At 53.2% G+C, this 26,412-nt stretch overlaps 1 protein-coding gene and 1 long non-coding RNA gene across 5 annotated transcripts in view; both read left to right on the top strand.

Moving 5' to 3' along the window:
* Nucleotides 1–22,814, top strand: part of ADPRHL1 (ADP-ribosylhydrolase like 1) — a 44,133-nt gene extending 21,319 nt beyond the window's left edge. Inside the window, exons 5-8 of one of the 4 annotated variants that reach the window (XM_045588810.1) lie at nt 1,756–1,883; nt 2,597–2,729; nt 4,007–4,160; nt 18,001–22,814. In XM_045588810.1, coding sequence (XP_045444766.1) covers nt 1,756–1,883; nt 2,597–2,729; nt 4,007–4,160; nt 18,001–21,931 — 4,346 coding nt within the window. In that variant the 3' untranslated portion in view covers nt 21,932–22,814. Of the gene's footprint in view, nt 1–1,755; nt 1,884–2,596; nt 2,730–4,006; nt 5,035–18,000 lie in introns of those variants that run through there. The other 3 variants (XM_045588812.1, XM_036455279.2, XM_045588811.1) reach the window with 3 other exon arrangements.
* A 1,761-nt stretch (nt 22,815–24,575) lies between these two features.
* Nucleotides 24,576–25,972, top strand: LOC118729825. The gene is made up of 2 exons (XR_004991277.2): nt 24,576–25,198; nt 25,434–25,972. It is a non-coding gene; the product is annotated as an uncharacterized LOC118729825 (long non-coding RNA).
* Nucleotides 25,973–26,412: the final 440 nt, after the last annotated feature.

Raw genomic sequence — 26,412 nt, 5'->3', positions numbered from 1 at the left:
CAGAACCCTTTTTCGATTTTATTTTTTTATCTGTCAATCACAGTTAACAGTCAGTATTAGTTTATTTTAGTTTCCGGTGTATCAGCATAGTGGTTAGCTTCCCCCCATAAGTCTAGTACCCACCTGGCCCCATACATAATTATGACAATATTATTGACCATATTCCCTATGTTGTCCTTTACATCCTCATGACTATTTTGTAAGGACTCCTTTATACTTTTTTTCCCCTCCATTCTTCTTAATCCCTTTTTAACAAAATACCTCAAATCATCTAGAAAAATAATGTTCTATAGAGCAGCCCCAGAAAATATTCTGCTAAGTCTAGGACAACATCCATTGGCAGCAAGGACAGCTAGCAAGTAAGTTCCATGCTTTTGTGTTTGAAGATCTACTTCCAAAGGTGACTGGCCATTTGCTTGGGAAGGAGGCTCTGTCTGATCTTGCACCCACACCAGCATGAGCTCTCTGTTAGAAATACAAATAGTCTCTGTGGGGCTAATGGGATTTGTGGATTCTGGTCCTCGTCCTGTTGCTTCTGTCTTTCACTTTTAATCTTATTTCACTGAAATAGACCTTAAATGGGCCTCACCTTTAGTTTTGTAAAACAGAATGTCATCTGGAATGTCATTCCATGACCCACCCCAGGCACCTCCTGCTGTCCCATGGTTAGAAGGGCAGAGGAACACTGCTTTCCTCTGCAGCCCCTGACCACCTAGCCCCTTTCTGGTCAGCCCTCTATTCCCCAGCTTCCCAACCAGAAGCAGACATGGCAGAATCTGTGTTTCCTCTTGAGTCGGTTGATTCCCTCGGGCCTCACTGACCACTTCACCACTCCACTCAGTTGGCATCCTGGGCGTACCACAGAGCTGTGGTTCTGCCTGCTCTCAAGGAGGACAAGGTCAAGTGTGTTAATCCAGCACACTTTGTGGGGGAACGGCGAAGCCCTCATGACTTCCTAGGAGCTCTGAGACTCAGAGAGCCATCTCCTCTCTGCTACCAGCAAGTGTAGCTGCTGCTCCAGCTCATTTCTGATCAACGTCCTCTTCACCAGATGACCTCAGAAAACTTGCTTCACCCCCTCTGGGGTTTAGATGTCGAGCTGGCGGTCATTAAGATAGTAAAACATCCTCTCTCCCTACCTTGTAGGCGGTGTTGAATTAATAAAAATACCCAGGTTCAGAATTTTCAAAGAACCACTTAGAAATATTGCCGTCGCTGTCTAGTTTCAGAAGAGAGTTAAGCAATTCTTTGAATAGCCTTTGTTCCCCATCACCATCTCCCTTGCTTTTGTTTCAGAATAGTTACAAATAGAAGCATGTTGGAATGTCTAGAGCACATGTGTCAAACACAAGGCCCGGCGGGCCAAATTCGTCCCGCCAGGCCTTGCAATGTGGCCCGCACCACTCTGTCATCACTGCACTCCGCTGCGTTTCCATCACAATGACAGTTTATGACTGTTCAGTAAACCATTCGGCCCGCGATTTAGGCCGGATTTTAGATTTTGGCCCCTTCTCTGATTGAGTTTGACACCCCTAGTCTAGAGCCATCGCGAAGGCCAGATGCCAGGTCTCTTCCCGTCCCCTTGTCCCCACCTGGGATAAAGGGCATTGCCCTGTGTCTTCTGTTCCCTCCGGCTCACTGCCCACAAGGTCCTGAGCCCAGCCCCTCTGCTCCGGGCCCCATTCACCCCCGCACCCCGGCCCCCACACCCGGCTGATGGCCATGGCACCCTGACACTCTGTTCTCTGCGTTTAGAGTACCAGGAGCACTGGTTTTACTTTGAAGCTAAATGGCAGTTTTACTTGGAGGAGAGAAAGCTCAGTGAAGACAGCGGCGGTAAAGCCGCCTTCCCTGACCGTTACGACGCAGAGGAGAGGGACAAGGTAAGCCTTGCTGTGTCAGAGATGGGGACCGGGAGCTTCCGGGGTCCCACTGCCCACAGGGGTCCACCTGCACCTGGGCTGTTATTGTAAAGTGACCAGATGTCCCGCTTTTGGTGGGACAGTCCCGATTTTTAACAATTAGTCCCACATCCTGCGGCGTTTTTTAAAAGTCCCGATTTTTAAAATGTCGCGGGACACGAGACAAATGGTTAAAAATCGGGGCTGTCCCGCCAAAAGCGGGATGTCTGGTCACCTTATGTTATTGCCATCTTAGTCCCAAGCAGTACGGACGGGCTGAGGAGACAGGTCCCTGTGGGAGGGATCGTGGAAGATCCTATTGTCCCTTTGCCCTCCTCAAACCCAATGTCACCACAAGCGGCTTCCTGAATGTGGTGTCATAACTCCTGTCACAGCACCCTCCGCCCCTTTGCCCGGCTCTATTTCTCCTCGTGGGCCTTGGGGCTGCCTGACACGCTGTTGTGCTTGTTTATCTGCGAATGTCCATCTCAGAATGGCTGCCGTGTAAGAGCCATGAGGAGTGAGCCTTCCCTGCTCGCTGCCCCTCCCCAGCCCCGGGCAGCGCCTGGCACACGGTGGTACTCCCTCAATGCTCAGTGGGTACACGAACAGCCCACTGGACGGACCCAGGGAGCTCAGGTTCTGACACGGTTCTGCTTTGGGCTCATGCCTCTGACCCCCGGCTCTCTCCTCAGACCTACAAGAAATGGAGCTCAGAAGGCCGAGGCGGGCGGCGGGGCCACGATGCCCCCATGATTGCCTACGACGCTCTCTTAGGAGCTGGGAACAACTGGACGGAGCTCTGCCACCGTGCCATGTTTCACGGAGGTGAGATTTCCTTCTTCGGTGGCCTCGGACTTCCAGGAGGCCAGCACCCATCCCTCTCCCTGTGCATTCTGTCAGGATGTCTGAGGTTTCAGGCGTGAGGGTGCCCCAGACCGTGGGTTCTTCTCTGGGCAGGGCGCTGGGTCCGGCAAACTCGTGCACAGACATCACAGACGGCAGGCAGGTTGCCGCGCTGCCTTGGGTGGCCCTGTGGGTCTGAGCTTAGAGAGACGTAGGGTTCAGGTCGCTGGGGTGCAGGGTCCTGTCCCTCGTGGCTGCTGGTCGAAGAGCATGCAGATTCCACTGGTGCTGGCCGGGCAGCATGCTGACCTCTGCAATCACCATCGTCTTGTCCCTCACCTCTGCAGGCTCTGCAGTCACAGAGAAGTTGCACTTTAGAATCAGGCAGTCCTGGGCTCGAAGGCAGTTCCAGGCCGGTCTCTCTGTGAGGTCAGAGGATTAAACCCAACCTATAGGGCTGTAAGGCAGCTGCGTACACGGTGCCAGGAGTTCCCCCCTGTGCCACTGAGCAGCAGTGATGGTTGCTGCAGTACTGGGAGCCTTGCCTCACTCCCTGGTGCCATTTTCTCCTGTGGGTGTAAAGAGGGTACCTGTGTACATTGCCTCCGGGAGGGCACGGATTCTGTCACTATGAGAGTGGCTGTTGTCAGGCAGAGGGCTGCTCCTGGTACTGAGATGATTGAGAAGTTTGTACTTCCCGGAGGCCAACAGGGCGCTTCTTCGAGAGCCTGGAGGCTCCCACTGGGGGAGGAGGAGCCCAAGAGAGAGTGATGGGAGCCAAGGGCAGCAGGGTGGCCATGAACGTGGGAGAAGGGGACTTTCCAAGGGGCACAGTGACCCACACAACCCAGCACCCCTAGCTGAGAGCAGGGGGGAGGGCACACAGGAGTCTTCGTGAGGGAGCCCACGTAGACTCTGGCCACCTGCAGAGCCTGGAGGGGAGGACTTCCTGGGCGCCCAGCACCCATGACAACGAAGGCATTTGCACACATTGTGCGTTGTCAGGGTGTTTGGAGAGGGACAGAGGGGGAACACCTACCCCCTTAACTGAGCAAAAGCCACCCAGGGCCCAGGGTTCTTCACGAGGGCGGGAGAGGAGACTGAGAAACCCCTGGTGCTGTCTGCTATAGAGCCATCAGCCCAGTAGCATCTCTGAGACAGGTCCTTGCCAAGAGGCCCTGGTTAGCATCAAGTTCTCCGTGGTGTGCCCCTTCCCACTCTGCCCTCGGGATCCCTGAGGACCTGTGTTTCCGTTCCAGGTGAGAGTGGGGCCACGGGGACCATCGCGGGCTGCCTGTTCGGACTACTCCACGGCCTGGGCGCCGTGCCCGTAGGCCTGCACCAGGAGCTGGAGCACAGGGCGGAGCTGCTGCGCCTGGGCGAGGCGCTCCACCGCCTGTCCACGGAGGAGAAGTAAAGCCATCTCCCCTGCCGGGGGCCCTCCCAGCCCCGGGTCCCCGGGGAGCCCACACGCAGCTCCCTCCACTCTCCGCGCGCTGAGAGCCCATGCCCAGTGGACCATGCTTATAAAATACACTATTTGTCCTACAAGAGTATTTTCCTATCCTGGCCCAAACCCAGTGCCTGCTGGAGGTCACACTGCACCTGCTACCCTCAAACCTCCACGTACAGTGGTCACAAATAGCCTCTTGGACAACTGGTGTATTTTATTCTGTTGCACAGCTAATGCTATTGGCTCACTCACTTACACTAACTACAACGGCTCTGCTCAGAAGGGCCTCCTCCACCTGCAGAACCTTCCACCACCGTCTGCATCGAGCCCTTACACATGCTTTCAGCTACTGCCCACTGCTCCCCTGCCCCAGCCGTCCCTCACCGGCGCCTGCTGCGTTTGCATTTCCCCATCAGCACAGTCAGTATGGGTGCCTTCGGGCTGCAGCCAAAAAGCACTGCGTTTAACCCGCCAGCCCACGTTTTTAATCACACTAGATCGTAAAGCCAACCTTTTGGGACAACTAAGTGAGGCAACCAGGCAACCACATTCTCACGCCGGCACCCGCATCCCTCTCCTCCGGGCCTGCAGCTGCCACCCGCGCGTGGGTGAGGCCCACGCTGCAGAGAGGGCCTGTGGCCAGCTCCCCCGGACTTGCTGAAGGAAACAGAGCTGCTCCCTGTGGCCCGTGTTTCTCTCTCTCTCTCTCTCTCTCTCTGAGAATCTTGAAAAAGGAGATAACCTGCTCTTGTTAAAAATAACCTTGGACGCTATCTTTTCCAAGTGGCATCTGGTGTGAATAAAACAGCAGTTGGTGACTGATGTTTAACATGGCGCTTTGGCGGCTTAGCTGGGGCTCTGTCTTGTGGACGGTGACATCTTTTCATTGAACGTTTGCCTCCGAGCACAGCAGAGCCCTCGGGATCCCGGTATTCAGGGATGCTTGCTCGCAGACACTCAGAGGACACTCAGACGTGTAGGTTTCCTGAGGCCACCTGGTCTCCCCCAGGCACCCTGCCTCCCCTCCGGGGCACCCTGGTGTCCTGGGCTGTGGAACAGGAGAGGATAGTTTTCGATAGAATACATCTCTTTCCATTTCTTAGGAAAGAGTGAAGGCCTCCCTCGATGTTGGTGAAAGAGCCTGTGGGCCATTGTCTACCAAGCATATTGCACGGAAGTGTTTTTCACATCAGGTTTCTGAATAACTGAACTAACTTCTGCTGCTACTGATGCTTTTCAGTCAAAAGAGGCAGAAAGGCAGATAGAGTGGGTGAAGGGTTCTCCCATCACTCCAGGGTCAAGCCGGGGTGAGCGGGTGTGCAGAAATTAACTGAGAGTTATCTTCCAGGAAGAGAAACCCAATTAAGGTAAGTTGACACTTTTCCTAGAGGTACATAACTCAGCTGCTTACTGTGTATAAAGGGATATCTGGTTTTAACAGCTTACCTTAAAAGTGGCCCTTTCGACTCTGCTGTGCAACAGAGAAGGTTGAGTGCAAATGGTTTAGGAGGAAGTCACTCGGTCTCCACCTTATTGACAATCAGGAGATTTCAAACCACCCTTAAGAATTAGGGAGTGGCCGTGGCCAGTTTGTTCAGTGATTAGAGCGTTGGCTCGTGGACTGAAGGGTTGTGGGCTTGATTCCTGTCAAGGGCATGTACCACAGTGGTGGGTTCACTCTCTGTCCCTGGTGGGGGCCCATAGGAAAGGCAGCCAGTTGATGTGTCTCTTCCACATCAATGTTTTTCTCTCTCTTCCTCTCCCCTCCCTCGTCCCTCCTTTTCACTCTGAAAATTAATGGGAAAAATATCCCCGGGTGATGACTTTTAGGAAATATAAGAATCAGGGCATGAGTCTATTGATATTTTCAGATTAATTATAAATTAAAACGTATAAGGAAAAAAGTATAAGCATCACAAATGGGTGAAACGGCTTCCCCATTTCATTTTCCTATTACAGGAAAATGCAAAAGTTGAGAAATAAAACAAAACTACCAAAAGTAATAAATACTGCACCTCCTTGAGTTTTTAGAAATTTAACATTTGTTTATTGCATTTTTATGATGAAAGTGGTACACAGGCACAGCTTCAGAAACTCAAATGTCATTAATGGCACATATAGAAAGTAGGATTCTTCCAAACCTCAGCCCGACTCCATCACCAGGCCCCAGAGAAAGCCGCAGGTGATGATGCCTTCCAGAAATCTCCTCTACACAGACAATCGGAGGTTTGTGTGTGTTGCACACACACACACACACACACACACACACACACATGATTACTTTCCACAAGTAAGATTATAGTATTCATAGTGGTTTCCTTTGGATTTGTTCACTTACTGGGTTTTTAAGTATTTTTCAGTATCTATCTATCTATCTATATCTATATCTATATCTATATCTATCTATCTATCTATCTATCTATCTATCTATATATATATATATATATATATATACATGCATGTTGCTTTTTATTCCATTTATTATACATAAGGACCATAATGACCCCTATTGATGTGCAAAAGAGAAGTGGTTGTTTTCATTTTCCAAGGGGCATTTTAAAACACTGCTCATATGTTTACTTCAAAATGTTGATTCCCCATCTCCTCTGGAAAAGAAATTAAATGTAACCAATAGCACAGTAATTTCTTAATTCCAGAATGCATTTTTTTTGCATTTAATACTTCTAAAATTGAGAGGCAGTGTATATTTTACTGTGCCTGAGCATTTAATTGGCAGAGTTTATTTTTTCCCCCCTGAGATTTACAAAGTAACAGCCCTCTGACAATCCATAGCATGTTAGATCCAAGAAGGCTAATGTTAAACACCACATGAAATCACAGCCTGAGAACATAAGATGAGGGGGTATTACCTCTATTCCCAGGTGACAAGTAAGGATGACTCAATGGCAGATGTGTGTCCTGAGATGTGACTGACCACACCGTGTTTTCCTCCTACCCCTACAGCCCACACCCCCTTATTCATGGCCCTATGGCTGACACAGCACAGGGAGGTGAGGTCTGAGCCGGGGACTCTGGGTGGACAAGGGCCGTGGCTGGGAAATGGCCATCAGGAAGGGTTTGCCCTCTGGCGGCACGAGTCCCATGGGCAGGCACACGGCTCCTGTGGCTCCAGTGTTGGAGCAGGCTCCCTGCACTGCTCACAAGTTTTCCGACTTCAGGCTGGTTTTGATGAATTCATGCCCCCAAACTCTTTGGTTTGGGGTTTATATTCCACGGGGTTGGAGCCGGCAGTGAACGGAGAGTGGAAATTTAAATCCAGCCTGTCTGACAACCCAACTCCTACCTCTCAATCTCCGCCTGGCCACCCTAATTCAGCGAGACTTGACCACAGTCCTGAGCCCCCAGGGAGACCCTCAGTGAGTTATGAAACCCCAGCACGCCTAGCAGACAGAACTGGAAAAATCGATCAGATGTCAACTGATGGAACTGCCCAAATTACTGTTCCCTCCAAACATCTGGGTTTGACACACTTCATCCCAAAGCTCCTTCAAGTGGGGATAACTTTTAAGTAACAGTGCAGGCACTGTGACCACTTGAGTAAAGAATCCTTCCCATGTTGACTAATTTTCAGTTTTCAAGTAGAAATAAAGGGTAAGCTCCCACAGAATATTATGGGGGAAATCAACACGGGAAGAAAAATGTCGGCCTTGAGCCTCCCAGTGGGTTCCGGGTGCCCCAGCACTGAACGAGATGGCAAGCCCGAAAATGGGAGCTTGCACACGTGCAGCAGCTCTGGCACCAAGTACTTGACCCCACTTCATCTGCATGGGCACAACTGTAACGGTGCCCAAGCTGCAGGCAAAAAGGTGGGCTCACAGCCCATCACACAGCCCAAGGGCAGCATTTCGGCCTCAACAACCACCCTCATCCAACCACCACCCTCATTTCACCTCACTACCACCCTCATCACCATGGGGACATACCACAGGAGGGTGACTTCTGAGCCCGAAGCTCCCTGGTGTAGACAGCCTCATGTCCCTCACTCCTGAGAAAACCCAGAGTCCTCCCCGGCGCCGGGCCTATGGCGTCAGTGTGTTGCCGGTCCCCAGGGTCACCGCGGACCAGGGCTTATCTGTGCTCTCAGGCCCCTGGAATGCACTTGTCTCCCAAGGCTTTGCTTTCTCCTGTCCATCCTAATTGTTTGTTTTTAAGTACTTCAGACACACAGAAGTTACCAAAATAACTCCAAGAACTCCCATGTTCCCTTCACCCAGCTTCACCAACTGTTAACACTGAGCTACATTTGCCTTATCACTTTATTTCCCTCTCACTAAACACACAGATACACATAGACACACATACAAACACACACACACACACACACACGCAGGTACACACTTACACACACAAAGAGGTGTATCATACAGAAACACACACAAAGGTATATACTTACACAAAGACACACAAATAGAAGTGTACACACACAGACACACACAGAGGTATACACTCACACAGATACACAAAAAGAGTTGTATATACACATACACACACAGATACATACACTGACACAAACAGAGATATACACACACCACACACACACACACACACACACACACACACACACACAGCAGTAGTTGTAAGTATGAGAGGAGTGTTTTAAGAATGCTTGCTCACTTATTAAATCTCAGGGCCTGGAAAAGTATTCAAGACTCAGGGGCCTCAGTCAGCTGGGTTGGACAGGCACCCCTCTGTCCACCACAACCAAGGCCATGCCTGTGAGGTTCAGGTGCATGGCCATGGGGTACCCCAGCCCAGAAGGCCACCCACCAATCTAGCCAGATTTATTTCAAGGAAAACGCAGAGGTTCAGTTCTCTGACTGGTTCATTGGCACAGTTTCACCTGTGAGCTCCGTAGTCGCTAACAAAAAATAGGGAATGATCAACAGATATTGGTTATGGTGCTTTATTAGAAAAATAGTTACTGTTAAAATGAGCTTACAAATTATGATTTGGCCTTACGAGCACACCACTGTAATAGCCACATGGGCTGGCTTTCATCCACCCATCCCAGGCTGCTATCTGGTCCCTGATGAATGATGTGGGTGCCCCAAAATAGGGATCTCCTTCACCCTCCCCCACTCTGATTCAATAACTTTGTTGGGTCCAGACATCCATACTGTCACCCCACGGTTTGGGGTTGGTGGCTGGCACAGCTGGGCCACTGGAAAAGGCTCCACTAGCAGGGGCATCTGAACTAGATTGTGAAGGATGAATAGGAGCTCGTCGGGCATGCTGCTCTTCCAGGCCAGAAGGCTCAGCACTGGCAAAGTCTGGCAATGGGAAAGAGCACAGGCTGGTCAGGTCACAGACGCTCAGGAGGCTGGCAGGCACTCTCGGAACAGAGTGAGGCAGGGGAGGGAGCCCGGAAGAAGGTCCGAGGAGGGTGAGAGGTATCTGCTGCTACTTGAAGCTTCAGGCACACCTGGCAGTGACCTGTGGAGTGAACCAAAGCCTCCAAACAAGGCCCTTCCACAGGCGTTTGCTGAGTGCCTGCGCTGGCCAGGCCTTGCTGACAGCCCCGGAGGAAAGTGGGGAACAAAATGAGTTCCTGCCCACGTGGTGCCCACAGGGGAGCAGACAAAAACATGCATGGTGTATTTGTAATCAGAGAGTTAAAAATGCTCCAGGGATAGTTATGCCGGGGATGTGCCGGAGAGCACTGTGGGTTGTGTGCCCAGAGTGACCTTGGGAGGGGATGTAAGACCCGAGGGCAGACTGCACTAAGCAGAGAGAATAGTTTGGGCAAAGGCCCTGGGGTAAGAATGAGCTGGGAACATTCAAAGGCCAGTGCGGCTGGAGCGTAGTACAAGGTGAGGTCAAAGGGCCAGATGCCTGAGCTCCTGGGCCTGAAGAGCAGGTAGGGCGTCCCTGCAGGGAACGCGGAGCCCAGCTCAGTAATGACTTATGGAAAGAGGTCATGCCGTGCCCTTTCTCTTGTCACAGTCCCAGGATGCCGTCCTGCATCTGACATTCTTCAGATGGTTCATGGGCGAGGCCACCTTGGCAAGGCGGGGCTCACCTAAAAAAGAACTTTATGGTCCTGGTGATGCTCCTATTCCTCGGCCTATAAATCTTAGAAAAGCATCCTGACCTTCTCCGGGAGAGAAGATGCTTCTTAGCTGATCATGACAGCATGTCAGAATGTTTTGAAACTCTACTCGTGGGCTGGTAGAGAAAGCCAGTTGTGATATATACCCGGGGCTCTCCTAGGCAGCTAGGAGCATCTCTGAGACATGGAGTTTTGGGGGGCTGTTCGCTTAGTGGGATGCTGACCAATGTCTTGATAACACAATCAACCTCATAACTGTCTCACAAATGTACGTGTGATGTAGAAGCCCTGAGCTGGCTGGAACAGTGAACTGGCGTGGGATAAGATTTGTCCAGATAAGTCTGGCACCATAAGGACATACGGCAAGTCCAACCGGGTACATGTCATTGTCATCATGCACTGCTGTCCTTCACGGATGCTCAGCATCAAAACCATGGCGTGGAGCCCAAGGAAGCTGGGGTCTGGTCACTGAGATGTGCCACAGGCGGACTAGAGAGGAATGGATAAAACCAGCATCGAGCTTCACGTACTCCCGATTCGCCTCAAAGACAGGAGGCCAACAGGAGTGTGCCATCAGCTGCATTCTTCATCTTTCTATTTGGGCCATGGGACTCAGAACCTGCTGGCAAGGTACACGAATGAGCTCAGACACGGCTGACCCTCGGGGCCGTTATTCAGACATCTGAATGTCCCCGAAGGACGCTGTCAGTGTAACTATTTCAGTTATCTGAATGACTCAACCTGCGAAGCCATAAAGATGATTGAAATGACCAAGTGAGCAAATGACTCCAAGCTGGGAGTCCGCCCGGCAACGTGACTCGGGAGGCCCGGAAGCTTGGTCCCACCCGGCACCAGGCCAGGCTGCTTCTGGGCCCCTCCTGGAAACTGAGTCCTAGACCCAGAGGCTCCGCCGTGGTGTATGGACAGCCGACACTGGTGCAGAATTCTCTGTCGCTGCTGCTGTAACCCTTCCCCATTTGGCTGGGCTCCGCACGTCACAGTCAGCGTGGGAGGCTCGTTGTCAGAAGGGAATGACGATGAGCAGGAGGCCCTCAGCATATTGCTTAGTCACAGGTGTGTTATTCAGTCCATAAAAGCCTACGGAGGACCCTGCATGTGTCAGGCACTGAGCTACGTGTCTCACTCTGTGTGAAGACTCTCATGTAATGTAGCGGAGATAGATGTTAGGTAATTAGGCCAACAATTCGGTATGACTGTGAGAGGGCTGCCAAAGAAACGCTCTCGAGCCTGGCCTGCATGGCTCAGTGGAGCATCGACCCACGAAGCCAGTCCGATTCCCGGTCAGGGCATGCATATGCCTGGCTGCGATCCCCAGTAGGGAACGTGTGGGAGGCAGCTGATCAGTGATTCTCTCTCATCACGGACACTTCTATCTCTCTTTCCCTCTCCCTTCCTCTCGCTGAATTCAATTTAAAAACACACACATATTTTTTGCCCTAGCTGGTTTTGCTCAGTGGTTAGAGTGTAGGCTTGGGGATTGAAGGGTCACGGGTTCAATTCCTATCAAAGGCATGAACCTCAGTTGCAGGCCCAATCTTTGGTAGGGGCCGGTGCGGAAGGTAACCAATTGATGTTCTCTCTGTGTGTCTCTCTCCCTCCCTTCCACTCTCTCTAAAAGTCAATGGGAAAAAACATATCCTTGGGTGAGGATTAACAAAACAAAGCAAAACAAGAGGGGTCCGGGAGGACCTCCTTGAACGGTGGCACTTATGCCAAGACCTGAGCAAGATGAGGACGGTGGAGCTGAGTCTCAGGAAGAAAGAGGAATACTTAGGCAGGGCTGAGCAGCTCAGGCCCAAGAAATGGGAGGAACTGGCACAAAATGAGACTTGGGTCCTGCAGGCCTCGCTGGCAGTTCTCATTCAGTTCTAAAGTCAGAGGCAGCCACTGTCTAGCAGGGGTCTTCAAACTACGGCCCGCGGGCCACATGCGGCCCGCAGAGGAGTCTGATCCGGCCCGCCAGGTTTTTTGGGCAGTGAGCGCAGCCGAGGTGTTACAGTAGGAATTAGTAGTTCATATAGTCCAGCCCTCCAGCTCTCTGAGGGACCATGATCTGGCCCCCACTTTAAAAAGTTTGAGGACGCCTGGACTCTAGAGGCATCCTTTACTGGTGTGATCCAGAGAAAACAGCAGGCGGGAGCGGAGCCAGAGCAAATAGAGGTTTCTGTGTTGTCGGCAAGGGTGGCAGAGACGATTCCTCCATCCTCAGGCCATAGGACTGCAGAGCTCAGCCACGTGTGGGTGTGGGAGCCAAGGATGACTGGTGTTTCTGGGGGCAGCAGGAGCCCTTTGCCAAGGCAGGAAAAACAGGAGGAGGGATTGGGGTGCAGGGAGGTCAGTTCAGCCACGTGTAATGTGCCTGTGAGGCCCCAGATGTCCACCAGGCGCTGAGACCTGGGCAGTACCCAGGGGTGATCCCCATGATGTTCCACGAAGCTGGACACCCGCCTCATCCCAGTTCTGCACTCCATCAGCCCCGTGAACTCCAGCAAGCCGCTGACCATCTCCAGCTTTGAGTTCCCAGATGCAGAAGGGGTGACAACCATCCCTAAGAGACAGCGGGATACAGGGAGGCCTCCAGTGTGAGGAGCAGGAGCGCTCACCAGCAGGCACTGGAAAAGCACAGGGAGTTAGTGGCAGAGCATCATGGTGAGTTCCACTGAGCCAACCCAGAGATGCCCACGGCCCATGTGCCTCTGGGAAAGAAGAAATGCCACCAACCAATCAAGCTACCCACCAGGCCATGATGCCACCGGTCACTACGTTCATTCGTTTCAGAGATGTGAGACATGACAACTCTCAGATCGAGGATGGAGCACCTGCATTGAGCAGGGCTTTCCCCTGCCCCAGCACTCGGCCACAGGGAGCAGCTTCCCCCGATCCCCCTTCCCTATGGCTCCTGGGCCAGGTCTTCTCAGGCTGCCTTTGTGAGATTGGCAGAGATGCATTGAGGACTGTGGAGGAAGCCCCTGAAACGCTTTGGTCTGGACCACTGAGTCCCTGGTGTTGGCTGCTGTTCTCAGGTTAAAGGAGGTCTCAGGGAACTTGGTGCGGCCCTTGGAGAGCTAATCCTATGGGAGAGAGGCCGTCCCGGCCGACCACCCAAGAATTCAGGGCAAGTGAGCAATGTGGCAATGATGCCGGGGCCACAGACAGACAAGGTGTGATGCCAGCCTTCTCAGACACAGCAGGAGGTACCAACGGCTGAAACAGCACAGAACTGGGCTGCTCCTCTGTCTTCCCTGATCCCTGACGCTGGTCCAGGACCTTTTGTGGCCTGGGGGAAGGAGGGGGGTCTTTTCAGTTTCGAGGATACAGCCAGGCACCATCCTGGGTGGGCTAGCCCCTCCTGCCAGTTCTCAGTGAGCATCAGGCCTCTCAACCTCGTTGGTGCTGGTGGGCGGCCGTGTCCCTGGGATTTCTGTGCAGTGGTTACTCCCAGGCCGTGCTGGCTCGCACCGCAGCGTGGATTAAGACTGGGTTCAGATATTGTTCTGTTTTAGGAGCCTAATCCACTGCTTTCATTCTCCAAATCCCCAGTTGTCTGAGGTTAAGAAAGATCTCAGTCTAATCCGGGGGTTCTCAAACTGGGGTTCCCTGGACAGCTGCATCGGCCACTCAGGGAACTTGTTTGAAATGCAAGTTCTTGGCCCTTCAAAGACAGACTGAGTCAGAATTGTGGTGGGGCCGCCCAGCGCTCTGGGTTTTAAGGAGTCTTCTCAGGGCTCTGATGTTTTTGAGGGTCTGAGACATCAGGCACGTTCTGTGTGAACTCACTGCATGGAGGTGAATTTGAGGTGGCCAGGGAGACTACGGAGGCAGAACTCCAAGGTTATGTTTGCCTTGAAATTCTCTGTACTGAAATCCATCCCCCGGCATTGGGTGATCCATGGGCTCACCCAGTGGGTGGGGTCAGATCGCCCGGGAGGACTCATCCTTGTCCGTGAGGTGGGCCATCGAAGGGGAGGGCTGCTGGTGATCAGGACAGTTTTTTTAAAAGGATGTTTGTGTGTGGCTTCTAAAAATAGAACTCTCTATTTTTGGAAAAAATGCATAGAAGGACAAAAAGGAAAACGTGTTAGTGTACTTCCTTTTCATCTGCTTTCCGTGGCTGTGTGTCTGCGCAATTTTTTAACAACACAGTTGGGCCAAAGTCCACATACAGCTTTGCAGCTTGCACTTCTAACTAGCTTTACACCACAAGCACTTTCCTGCACCAGATTATTTTCCTGTAACTATACACGTCATTTAAGCTGCCTGGTGTTAAGACATGTTGGGTATTTCCAATTATTTTTGTATTCTAAAGAGCTGTGAAGACTTTCCCACACACTACGTAATCTCCACTCTACATCCTGATCATGTCCGTGGAGTCCTGGTGAGGGACTTAATCCTATGGGGACGGTGTCACGGCTATAATTCCGGGTGCAACTTGACAAAATACTGTTTGAAGAGGCTGAAGGTGGTTCTCCCCACCAGGAAGGACACTCTGGGTAGTTGGCAGGTGCACCCCTGGATGCCAGACCTCAAGAAAAGCCGCTCAGCCTGGATGCTGAGAAACCTGGTCATAGATCATTAAAGTGAGAGATAGGCACAGACCCAGAAAGAGAATATAAATTCTTTATGCTTACTTTCCCTCCCATATATTCAAGTTATGATATTGTCCATTATAAACACATTAAATACCTTTCACATGCAAAGTCATTTTCAAAATGTCAACTAGCCAAAGCTGCTGGGAGTACATTAGGTCAGAAATGATCGCTCTTGAGGAAGAAACCAAGATGGCGGCATAGGGTAGACACCCGAATGCAGCCTACCACAACAAATTTGAATTTAGAACTGAAAAACAGGGGAGGCATTGCCCTGAAGCGCCAGACAGCTGGCTGAGAGGAGGCTCTGCCATCTGGGAAGGAGAGAGAAGGCACGCTGAACCTCAGGAACTGTGAAGGTACGGAGAACTGTGTGTGCGAAAAGGCGCTGGCTTAATCCCGGTGCGTAGAGGAAGGGCCGGACCGAGATTGCTGCTGGCTTACTCCCTGCACGCAGAGAGGGCGGGCTGGGCTGAGTTCGCTACTGGCTTACTCCTGGCGCGGAGAGGGCGAACAGCTAACGTGGCTGGCTTTCTTGTCCGAGAGGAAAACAGAATCAGCCTATTGCTCTGATAAACGGCCCCAGACCGGGAGAGGCCAGACTGTCAGGCAATGGGCAGAGATCTCTTGGAGGTGTGTGAAGCCAGAGGCCATTACTGCGGGACTTGGGGAGGAGCCGAAGGGAAAACAAAGTTTGTCTGCACCAACCCGAGACTCCGCCCTACCTGTGGCTGAGCACAGAAGCTCTCCCAGAGGCTGGCTTTCTCTAAGGAGGGACTTGCAGGAATCCAAAGCTTGTCTGCGCCTTTACCAAAGAGGTGCATGCGTGCACACGCACCTGCAACCAATCTTCCAAAACTCTCCACGAACAGGACTTTTCTAAGGTGAGACTGACAAGGAACCAAAGATTGTCTGCGCCACCCCAAGACCCCGCCCTATTCAAGCAGAGTACGGAAACCCTCCTAGCTGAGACACTGCTGATCCTCACAGCCAATTGGCTTGGAGATCAACGCTTCCCAGTGATACCAACAATAAGCAAGGCTTAACAACAAGACTGCACACACAGCCCACAAAGGGCTACACCAAGACTGTCCACCGCAGGTAACTGGGAAGGCTGTGCTACTGGGCTCTATCAGAACACCTAGCACACAAAGCTATTCCATCAAATCAGGGAAACAACTAAAATGCAGACAAGAAGAAGGACACAAAGGAAGGAGATGGAGGAAAAGAAAAGATTGGACATTGAGTTCAAAACTACAGTTATAAGGTTATTCAACAATATCCTAAAAAAGGCCGATAAAATAAATGAGACCTATAAGGATATGAAAAGGGAGCAACTAGAAATAATAAGGGATCAACAAGAAATGAAGAAAACATTGTCTGAAATAAAAAATATTATATAAAGTCCTAAAAACAGACTGGAAGATCGCAAGAATCAAGACAAAGATTTAGAACACAAAGAGCCAGAGGACACTCCTCTGCAGAAGGGAGAAGATAAGAGAATCCAGAAAGTTGAAGATAGTGTAAGAAACCTCTGGGACAATTTCAAGCAAACCAACATCAGAATTATGGGGATTCCAGAAGAGAGAGAGCAAGATACCGAAAGAGTACTAGAAGAAATAGTGACAGAAAACTTCCCCCACCTGGGGAAAGAAATAGACTTACAAGTCCAGGAAGCCCGCAGAACCCCAAACAAAAGGAATCCAAGGAGGACCACACCAAGACATATCATAATTAAAATTCCAAGAGCAAAAGACAAAGAGAGAATATTAAAAGCAGCAAGAGAAAAGCAGGTAGTGACCTATAAAGGAGCACCCATAAGATTGTCAGCTGATTTCTCAACAGAAACCATACAGGCCAGACGGGAATGGCAAGAAATATTCAAGGTGATGAATAGCAAGAACCTACAGCCAAAAATAATCTATCCAACAAAGCTATCACTCAGAATCAAAGGACAGATAAAGAGCTTCACAAATAAAAAAAAGCTAAAAGAGTTCATCACCACCAAACCAGAATTATATGAATTGCTGAAGGAGGTTATTTAGGAAGAGGAAGAAGATAAAGATAAAAATTATGATCAACAAATACGTAGCTATCAACAAGTGAATCTAAAAACCAAGGGAATTTAAAAATCTGATGAACAATATTAACTGGTGAATATAATAGAATCAGAGGTATGAAAGGGGAGAAGACACGATTCTCAGGGAAAAGGGGAGTGGGGGTGCGGGAAGAGACTGAACAAAAACTGTGCACCTATGGATGAGGACAATGGGGGATGGGGAAAGGACAGAGGGTGGGGTGGGAACCTGGTGAAGGGGAGCAATTGAGGGGGGGAAGAGGATCACATTTGTAATAATCTGAACAATAAAGATTTATTAAAAATAAAATAAAAAATAAAATTAAAATCCATGCTGTCTAAAAAAAAAATAATAAAAAGAAAGAAAGAAATGATCGCTCTTTCACAGAAAAGGGAACAGCAACCCAGGGAGACCCTGACATCTCTGAGCTGTGGGCAGAGATGCACTAGAATACAAGCCTCTTGCCTCCCACTCTTCCATTATTTCCCCTGGGACCCCTGGGGATTTAAAATGGGGTTGTGGTCCAGCTGGTGTGGCTCAGCCATTGAGTGTCAACCTATGAACCAGGAGGTCATGGTTTGATTCCCAGTCAGGGCTCAATCCCCAGTATGGGGTGTGCAAGAGGCAGCCAATCAATAATTCTCTCTCATCATTGGTTTTTCTATATCTCTCTCCCTCTCCCTTCCTCTCTAAAATCAATAAAAATATATTTTTAAAAATTTTTTTAAAATATATTTTATTGATTTTCCACAGAGAGGAAGGAGGAGGGATAGAGAGCTAGAAACGTCGATGAGAGAGAAACATCGACCAGCTGCCTCTTGCACAACCCATACTGGGGATGTGCCTGCAACCAATGTACATGCCCTTGACCGGAATCGAACAGAATCGAACCTGGCACCTTTCAGTCCGCAGACCAACACTCTATCCACTGAGCCAAACTGGTTTTGGCTTAAAATTTTTTTTAATAAAAAAGAAATGTTCTATGGAGTCACCTTGGAAAAAAATGATAATATCTGTGATGATTGTGTGTGTGTTTCCCCTGCAGCCCCAAGAGTGCCAAGATCTGCAGCAGTAACATACCTGTGGATGCCCAAGCCCTGAAGAAGAAGCTCAGCAAGGCGACCTGCAACCCCGCGGTCTGTGCCATCCTCAGAAGCCTGCTGCTCTACGTCACCTGCCGTGGGGACGGGCCCCAGGCACTGCCTCCCGCCAAGAGGGCAGAGCGCGGAGACAGCCAGGGGGGCCGGAAGCCGGAACCCCAAGACGCCAACCGGCGGCCCACGCGTTTCCAGCTCCTGCAGGCCAAGTTCATGGGCCCTGGCCGGGAGCCCTGGCTCAACAAGACCCGGGAGGTGGGCAGGCTGATCATCAAGGACAAGCAAGGCCCCGGCAGGAGCGTGGTGGCCGCCACCATCAACAAGCTCCTGGAGAAGACCAGGGAGGGGGCCGGCAGTTCCGCGAGGGGCCAGGAGCCCCTCTGCGGCGGCGATAAGCCCCGGTGGGGCCTGCCCGCCGGGAGGAACACCGTGAAAAACATCCTGAAGAAGTTCCTGGCCGCGGAGGAGAAGGAGGCGGAGGAGAAGAGGCTCCGTGAGCAGCCTCCCGCGCAGCAGCCCAGAGCCGCCCGGGGCCTCCTGCCCAAGATCGTGGGCAGAAAGGGCTCGGTCCTGGCCAAGCTGCGGGAGAGGTTCGAGCAGAGCGGGGGCCTCTGCTCGGAGGCCGGCGTGCTGCCGCTCCGCACGGAGGAGCGGAAGAAGAAGAACCTCCAGAGGAAGAAGATGCACCGGCTGGAGGCCCGCGTGCTCTGCACGGCCACCGTGGCCAGTTCCTGCCTCCGGATGCCCCCCACCCGCTTCCTGGCCTGCTCGGCCGAGCCCGTGCCAGCCTTCAGCATCGCCGCCGTGGTCTGCGGCCCCCGGAGCTGGCTGTCCCACTGCGCCAAGATCAGACACTCGGAGCTGAGGCGCATGCCCCCAAAGGACACCGGCAGGCCCCCCGATGCGGGGGAGAGGGTGCCTGATGGGAACCAAACACCAGCAGAGGAACTGCTGGCTGGGAGGTCCCCACAGGCCTTGGCAGGGCAAGCCATGGCTGCCAGCGTGCAAGCAGCCGCCCTGAGGGCAGGGCCTGAGAGCCTCCCTGAGCCTGTCCCCTCGCCCGCCTCCCCGAGCCGGGAAGCCCCTCCTGGCCTGGAACCCAAGCTCTCCTGGCTCACACCAGCCAGCCCAGGGCACGCCAGCGTGTCAGGAGGTGATAGGACGGAGGGCCCCCCAGCAGGAATCACCTCAGATGACACCCAGGGGGCAGAGGGGCCCAGGGCAGGCCCCCGCCCTGCGCCCCCAGCGGAGATGGCCGAGGAGGCCCCGCAGGTGGACCTCATGGTTTGCAGCTCAGAGGACGAACTGACGGAAAGAGTCATTTCAGACTCAGAGCAAGACCCTCTCTTCGCCGTCCAGGAGACTTTTCCGGAACAGCCAGCCCCAGGGCAGATCCCGCCGCTCAGCGTGCCGACCGCCCAGGCTGCCTGGCGCACCCAGCGGGCCTGCGAGCCTCCGCAGATCACCGTGCGGCTCCCGGTGGTCCACGAGATGCCGCTGCCTCCCGCGGCGCTGCAGGCGGCAGCGGGTCAGGCAGGCCCACCTTCTCCGGTGCCGGGAGGGGAGGGCGAGGTTGGACAGGCACCCGCGCTCCTTCCCACCACGACAGGGAGGAAAAGCCCCGAGGTGGCCCCGGTGGGAGCCAGCCAGCCTGCGGGGACACGCGGGGGACTCAGCACCCTTTCTTGGCGGGACTCCTGGGCAGACCTGGCTCTCCCACCCCTAAGGGGTGCTGCCGGCACTGACGGGGACACCCCAGAGGCAGCTCCAACGCTGAAACCTCCGACGAGTCCTGCCGGAGGAAAGGAAGACTGTGGGAGTTCAAACCAACTCAAGGACCACACGTGTATTTCAGGACAGGAAGTTCCTGAGCTCAGGAACGAGAAGCATCCGCTGCCGGAATCAGGGGAAATGCCAGTCCCTGACGAGGGCAACCCAGCCCATCCCTCCACAGCTCCGGGGAATCGTCCAAGGGGGAACGGCCGCTCTGCCCTGTGTGGTCAGCAAGTGCCACCTCCCCATGAGGGAGACTCGACGGATGCCCCAACTCTGCTGGCGGCACCGGCCGAGGGCTGGGCCAGGTCTGAGCAGATGACCACCGTGGGTCAGAACGTCCTGCGTGAGCAGGCAGAACACAGGGGGCCACCACTGACTGAGTCCACTCAGCCGCTGCTGATGGCCGACAGGGGCGCCAGCCAGGACGTTGGTGAGAACAGGCCAACCTCCTTACATGAAGGCCCCACACCAAGAACCAAAGCCCCCGGGCGAGGGGCAGCCACAGGGGTCACCGAGAGTCACACAGCGCCAGCACCAGGGAACACCGTGGACCCCGAAATCAGGTCTCCTGAACCGAGGAGCCCTGAGCACAAGAGAGAATCTGGCTCCTCACCAACAGGTCACAGTCTTGTAGCAGAGGATCGCGGTCATGCCCCCAACAGCCACCTCTGCTTGGCACCAGGAGGGCCCTGGAAGGTGCCCATCGGCAGAGCCGCAGAGGGCCACGGCTGCAGAGACTCAGGGCAGCGCCTGCCCGAGACCTCGGAATCACTGACCGCGCTCCCACAGACGGCTGCGAGCCCCCCATTCACGCCTGACGAACCTGGCTTGGGGGTTTCAAAGGAATGGGCAGCCAACAAAGGGAATGCCCCGGCAGGAAGCGGAAACACTGCGGCTGCTCAAGCAGGTCCTCGGGGGAATAACACGAAGTCTGCGGTTCCACCCTCGCATCGCCCCGCACCGCAGGGAGGTGGCGTAGAGGGGCCTCCGCGCCACGGTTTGGACGGGCCTCCGGCGCCTTCTGAGGGGCAGCGGGCCGGGGATGAGGAGCACGTCGTGTCTGAAAAACGGCTTCCTCTGGCTGCTGGGGTTTCCCCTCCGCTCCCCTCAGTGCCACCGACAGGAGCAGAAGCGGGGCCCCAGACGTGTCCCAGCCTCCAGGCACACCTGCCGCCTGCATCCCGCACACAAGCTGGTGTCCTGCTGGACAGAGAGGTCAGAGAGGGGCCAGGGTCGCAGGCAGGCCTGGGGGGTGGAGAGGAGGGAGTCTCAGGGCCTGTGGGGCCGAAGGGTCCTGGTCAGAAGGGAGTTGTTCCTTTGGACCCAGGGAAAATCAAGGTTGGAGAGAGGACAGGGCCACAGGCAGGCCTGGGGGGTGGGGAGGAGGGGGTGTCAGCGCCTGTGGGGCTGAAGGGTCCTGGTCAGAAGGGAGTCCCTCCTCCAAACCAGAAGACTCCCGTGTGTGGCTCTGAAGAGGCGCAGACACAGCCCCAGGACGACGTGGTGGGCAGTGACAGGGCGACCCCTGATGTGGAGACCCCTTGCCGACACATTGAGAAAGGTCCAGATCGCCCCCCAGGGCACTGGGTGCAGGCCGTCGAGGACCCCTCAGGGCAACACGGTGTCCACACTGAGGAGCGGCAGGGGCGCCCGGCACAGGCCCAGGCCGGCAGGATGGCACCCCACCACTCGGTGCAGCCCACAGGCAACTCATTGGCTGTGGTGCCTGCACCTACCACAGGTGCACGTGGGCAGTCCCCGAGGCCAGCCCCCACGGGTGGCCAGGGGCCACCTGGAGTGCCACAGGAGGCGGGAGAACACCGTCTGCAGGCGGCCCAGAGCCAGACACCTACCCGACCCGAGCCAGTGCAAGGCTCTGCTGCAGTGCCCACGCCCAAGGCTGGGGGCGGCCAGACGCCCGGCGCCCCAGCCCAGGAGGGGCCCCCAGAAGTCTCCTGGGCAGGAAGGAGCGCACTGGACCGCGAGCATCAGAGGAGGTTTGCAAAGTACAAAGCCCAAAGCTTCGGTGACCAGAGGTCCTTTGACTTGTCCTTTAGAGCCAAAGTTATCAAGGCCAACGACACGTTCGAACTTCCAAAGTGAAGTGCGCCCCCTACCCCCACGCCCATAGGGACCACTGGCACGTCTGAGGCCTCCGTTTCCGCTCCTCCCTCAGGCTTCCCAAGGAGCTTTGAACGGCCCCCTGGAGAGTGGTTTCCTTTCACTCTCACAGTAACCGGCCCCACAGCTACAGACGTGTTGCCTGCACGTGCTGTCCTGCTCCGTGTTCTCAGTGAACGTGAGCTTCCGGGAGCTGTGCACAGCGAGGACGAGGGAAGTGCCTGGCACACCTGGCCTCTGTGCCCTGTGGGTCTGTTTCCTCATGTCACTTGAGGCATCTCTACTTGGAGTTCGTCCAAGCACACACTTCTACCTTTCCACAGAGCCGTGCTGCTTTTGGCACTTTAAGGTTTGGTGCTGGACTTGGCGTGTGTCTGTCCTAGCTGCTCTCACTGGGGGGCTCCGCCAGCTTCGGCCTTTGGGGGCACCGTCTCCTTGCAGGTCATCGGCAGGCCTGGATGTGGAGGGCCTCAGACACAGCCAGTGTGTGTGACGACGTGGGCAGGAGAGTCGCACACAGAGCGCCTTGAACGAGGGGCCGTGACTCCAACGCAGACACCTGTCCTGACACATTCTGGGATGAGGGCTAAGAGCTTTGGTTTGTCTCAGCTTCTCCCCGAGGGAAGCTGATCTATCTTTACCTTCTTGATGACGGTCGGGAAGGTGGAGTGAGGACACCGGGATCCAGGCTCTGGCACATCCTGTTCCTGCCCCTGGGCTCTGCTGGGCCGGAGCAGAACCAATCCTGGGAAATACTCGAGTCAAATTACAGAGGAAGATGAGGATGCAGAGTGGTCAGAAGATCGTTTTCAGCACCGAGCTTCCAGGTGCACGAGTCCAAGGAAGCTTTTGTTTAGAAACCTCTGTGATGTCACACCATCTCTATCTTTCAGTCAACACAGCAGCCTCCTGGGGTCCCAGATTGGAGAGGTGCAGGCGGGGCTGAGGGAGACACACACACACACACACACACACACACACACACACACGGTGCACAAATTTGGTGCACCGGGCCTCGAAACAATATAAGGACTGAAATAAAAATCACCCATAAAATCACGTTACCTTAAGAGGATTTTTGGAACTACCTTGGACTGTTTTTTCTCCCGACTTTTCCCTCGGCTATTTTTTCTAGAACACAGATGCACGAGGAGCCACATCGTGTGTCCAGTTTTAAGACTGAATGTTACAGGGAATGCACTCTCAGGGGCCGCAGAGTGTCTCTGAAACCTAACGCGTGTGTGTCTCAGGTTCTGTGGACACACGTGGGCCCCGGGTTTTCGGCAGAAGCTGACGCTGTGAGTCCTCCCTGCCCAGCACACTCTTGTGGATGCTATTCTCTTGCAGAAGATGGATTTCTGTGTTTTAAAGACTTCTTGATGTTTGCTGCCTTTGCCGCTGAGCGATTTTCTAGACTTTTCTTCCTGGAGAAGCTTCCTTGATGTGTGCTACAACCTCCTTTTATTTTCTGACTTGAATGTTCATTTACAGGAGGGTTTTCTATTTTATTTTGTTGTTGTTGTCGTCGTCAATCCTCACCTGAGGATATTTTTTCCATTGATTTTTAAAGAGATTAGAAATGAGGGAAGGATAAAGGGAAGGAGGGAGGAGGGACAGAGAGAGAGAGAGAGAGAGGAAAGAGAGAGAGAGAGAGAAGACATCAATTGGTTGCCTCCCCCATGCACCCAGACTGGGACTGGGGACTGAACCTGCAACCCAGTATGTGCCCTTGACCGGAAAGTGAACCTGAGACCCTTCAGTGGGCGGACGGATGCTCTAACCACTGAGCACACTGGCCAGGGCAAGAAGGGTTTTTTTTTAATTTAAGCTTTGGTTGGGTGCTTGGGAAGAGCTGGGTTTGTCAGTTTTCACCCTGTCCATGGTGAGGTCCAGGTCGCTATGACATCTCCTCTCAGGACGGGTCAGCCAGATGTGACGGATGTGCATGGTGGCCAAAGCAGCACTGAGCTCAGTGAGGCTAAGCAGGAAGTGTGAGGTCCGTGCACACAGCTCATTTCCTGGCAGCCTCTTCTCTCTAATCAGGCAATTAATTTAAAATCAGGCTGATTAGAGGCTCCCTGGGAGCTGATGGCGGACTAGGGTGCTGGTCCCCCTCTGCCACCCCTCAGAGGGCTGCTTGGGTTGCTCCTATGTACAGCAGGGCCAGTGCCCTGAGTTTAACCAGGAGGGGGCGGTGCCCCGGGTTTAACCAGAAGGGGATGTGCCTGGTTTGCTAGCCGTTAGCAGCAGGAGGCGGTGTGCGAGACAGTTACCTACATGGGTGGCGCAGCCCCGTGTCTAGTGTCTAGGCATCTGGATGAGGATCCCAACCTCTGTGTTGGGGAGCCTTGGGGAGACTGCCTTTTACTTCCACTTGGCATTGAGGGCTGGCCATGCACCTCCATCTCTGGTGCCATTCCACCTCCACTGGGCCGTTGGGTGCCCATTGTCTCAAAGAGCACAGGCTGCCGAGACCCAAGGTGTCCCCACCCGAGGAAGGCTGCATTTAGACCTGGGTTCAGCTTCTTGGAGCTGCAAATCCAAGAGGCTCATGAGACAAATAAATGCTCAGGGTCCCCGCAGAGCCTCACCGATGCTGGGGCTTTTTTCCAGTCCCATGGCCCACGCCTGCTCACACCCAGCCAGGGGCGTCTCCGCTAGAGCGGGGAAGGTGACTTCCGCCAACACACCTGGTGGGGCACCATCTTATTTATTTCCTTTCTTTACTTGTCCTTTGTTCCACAAAGGATTTAAAGCAGTGTTTGGCAAAGAACTTGATGACTGACAGAGGAGATAAAAATATTTTATTTACTGGGTGTTCCCTTTTTAAAATAAGAAGCAGTGGAGTTTTGACGCTATTTTTAAATAGCCAGAAAGCCCATTGGAGAATGGACTGAGCGGTGTCGTTTTAAGTGGTGGGGGGAAAAAACGATCAGAATCTCCTCCTGGGCTGCGGCTCCTCAGAAGTCGTACACCGAGTTCCTCTGGACAGCTGGCAGGCCCTGGGCGAGGCCCTGATCCGGCCAGCGGGAGGGGCCTGGTCTGCTTTCACCAAATACGGTTGCAGGTTAAGGCTGCCCTCCGTGCCACTGCTGGAGGCACTACGTGGGAAAGAACCAAGAGTGGTTTTTTCATCAGGACTTCCTGGTGGTCCGTGCGCATTCACAATGCACATGAAGTACGAGTTTACAGTGCAGACGTGACGGCCGTTTCGGCCAAAGAAAGACCCGGGAGGCCTCCTGGGTTGAAGTGATTATTATTTTTTTTAATATATTTTATTGATTTTTTTACAGAGAGGAGGAGAGAGGGATAAAGAGCTAGAAACATCGATGAGAAAGAATCATCGACCAGCTGCCTCTTGCACCTCCGCTACTGGGGATGTGCCCGAAAACAATGTACATGCTCTTTACCGGAATCGAACCCGGGACCTTTCAGTCTGCAGGCCGATGCTCTATCCACTGAGCCACACCGGTCTCGGCTGAAGTGATTATTGCAGAAGGGTGAAGGGCATCTTAAATGAAACCCACAGGACACATCTGTGAACTTTTCAGCTCACCCACTTGATTTTGCACATCTGAGCAGCTTGTCAACTGACACCTCACTTCAGATTTTACAGCTTCTTCTGCTGTTTACAGACTCCTGTGTGAGCCACGCCTGTGGTGTGTGCCTGCAGGGGAGGGGTGGCACCCAGAGGAGACTCCCATGATGAAGAATCAGAGTATTTTAGACGCTCCATCCGAAATGTCACTGTTTAGAATTTTACGAATTCGGCACCACTTCCTTATTTTTTATTTTTTATTTTTAAACAAGGGCATCTTTGCCATTTGAGTTACAATCGTTTCATTATTGAATTATGGATTAACCCGCAGCTCAACATCGTTCTTTGTTTTATTCTCTTTTTATACAAATTCTAAAATGGATTCATTAGAAGAAGAAAAAAAATACCAAATATAGTTTGTTGTATTCTCTTTTGAATTTTTACTAACTTTTATCCAGCTGGAAATAATATCAATAAAAGAAAATGAAGTACATCTCCCATTCCAGAGGTCTTTCTTGCCTCGTTGAGGAACTGCCTGAAGGAGGAGGGATTTCATGTCAGAAAGCAGCTGGGGGGCCAGGGGCGAGCCCTGGAGCGCTGACCACAGTGTGGGGAGATTTGGTCAGCAAAGGGAGGCCCCAGACTTAAGAGAAGAATCTCTGTGGGCAAGTTAAGTAAAAACAAGCAGGACTCCCAGGACACCCCTGCAGCCAGGAGAGAATAAACAAGCCTGCTCCCCAGGCCAGGCCAAGTGGAAGCGGAGCTCAGGTGCCAGCCAAGCCGCCCCGCCCCGCCCCGGGGAGATGGCCGGAACAGACTCCACAGAGAGGATCATGGGAGGCCAGGGGTCAGGGGACAGTAATTCGAGCTCCACTTCCCTCCAGGACCTTCAGAAAAACTGCTGTGCCCTGAGCGGGGCCTGGGA

Source organism: Pipistrellus kuhlii, unplaced genomic scaffold (genome assembly GCF_014108245.1).
Source record: "Pipistrellus kuhlii isolate mPipKuh1 unplaced genomic scaffold, mPipKuh1.p scaffold_m20_p_3, whole genome shotgun sequence".
Lineage (NCBI taxonomy): Eukaryota > Metazoa > Chordata > Mammalia > Chiroptera > Vespertilionidae > Pipistrellus > Pipistrellus kuhlii.
The sequence above is the reverse complement of the archived record's forward strand: the minus strand, read 5'-3'. Positions and strand labels throughout refer to the sequence as shown.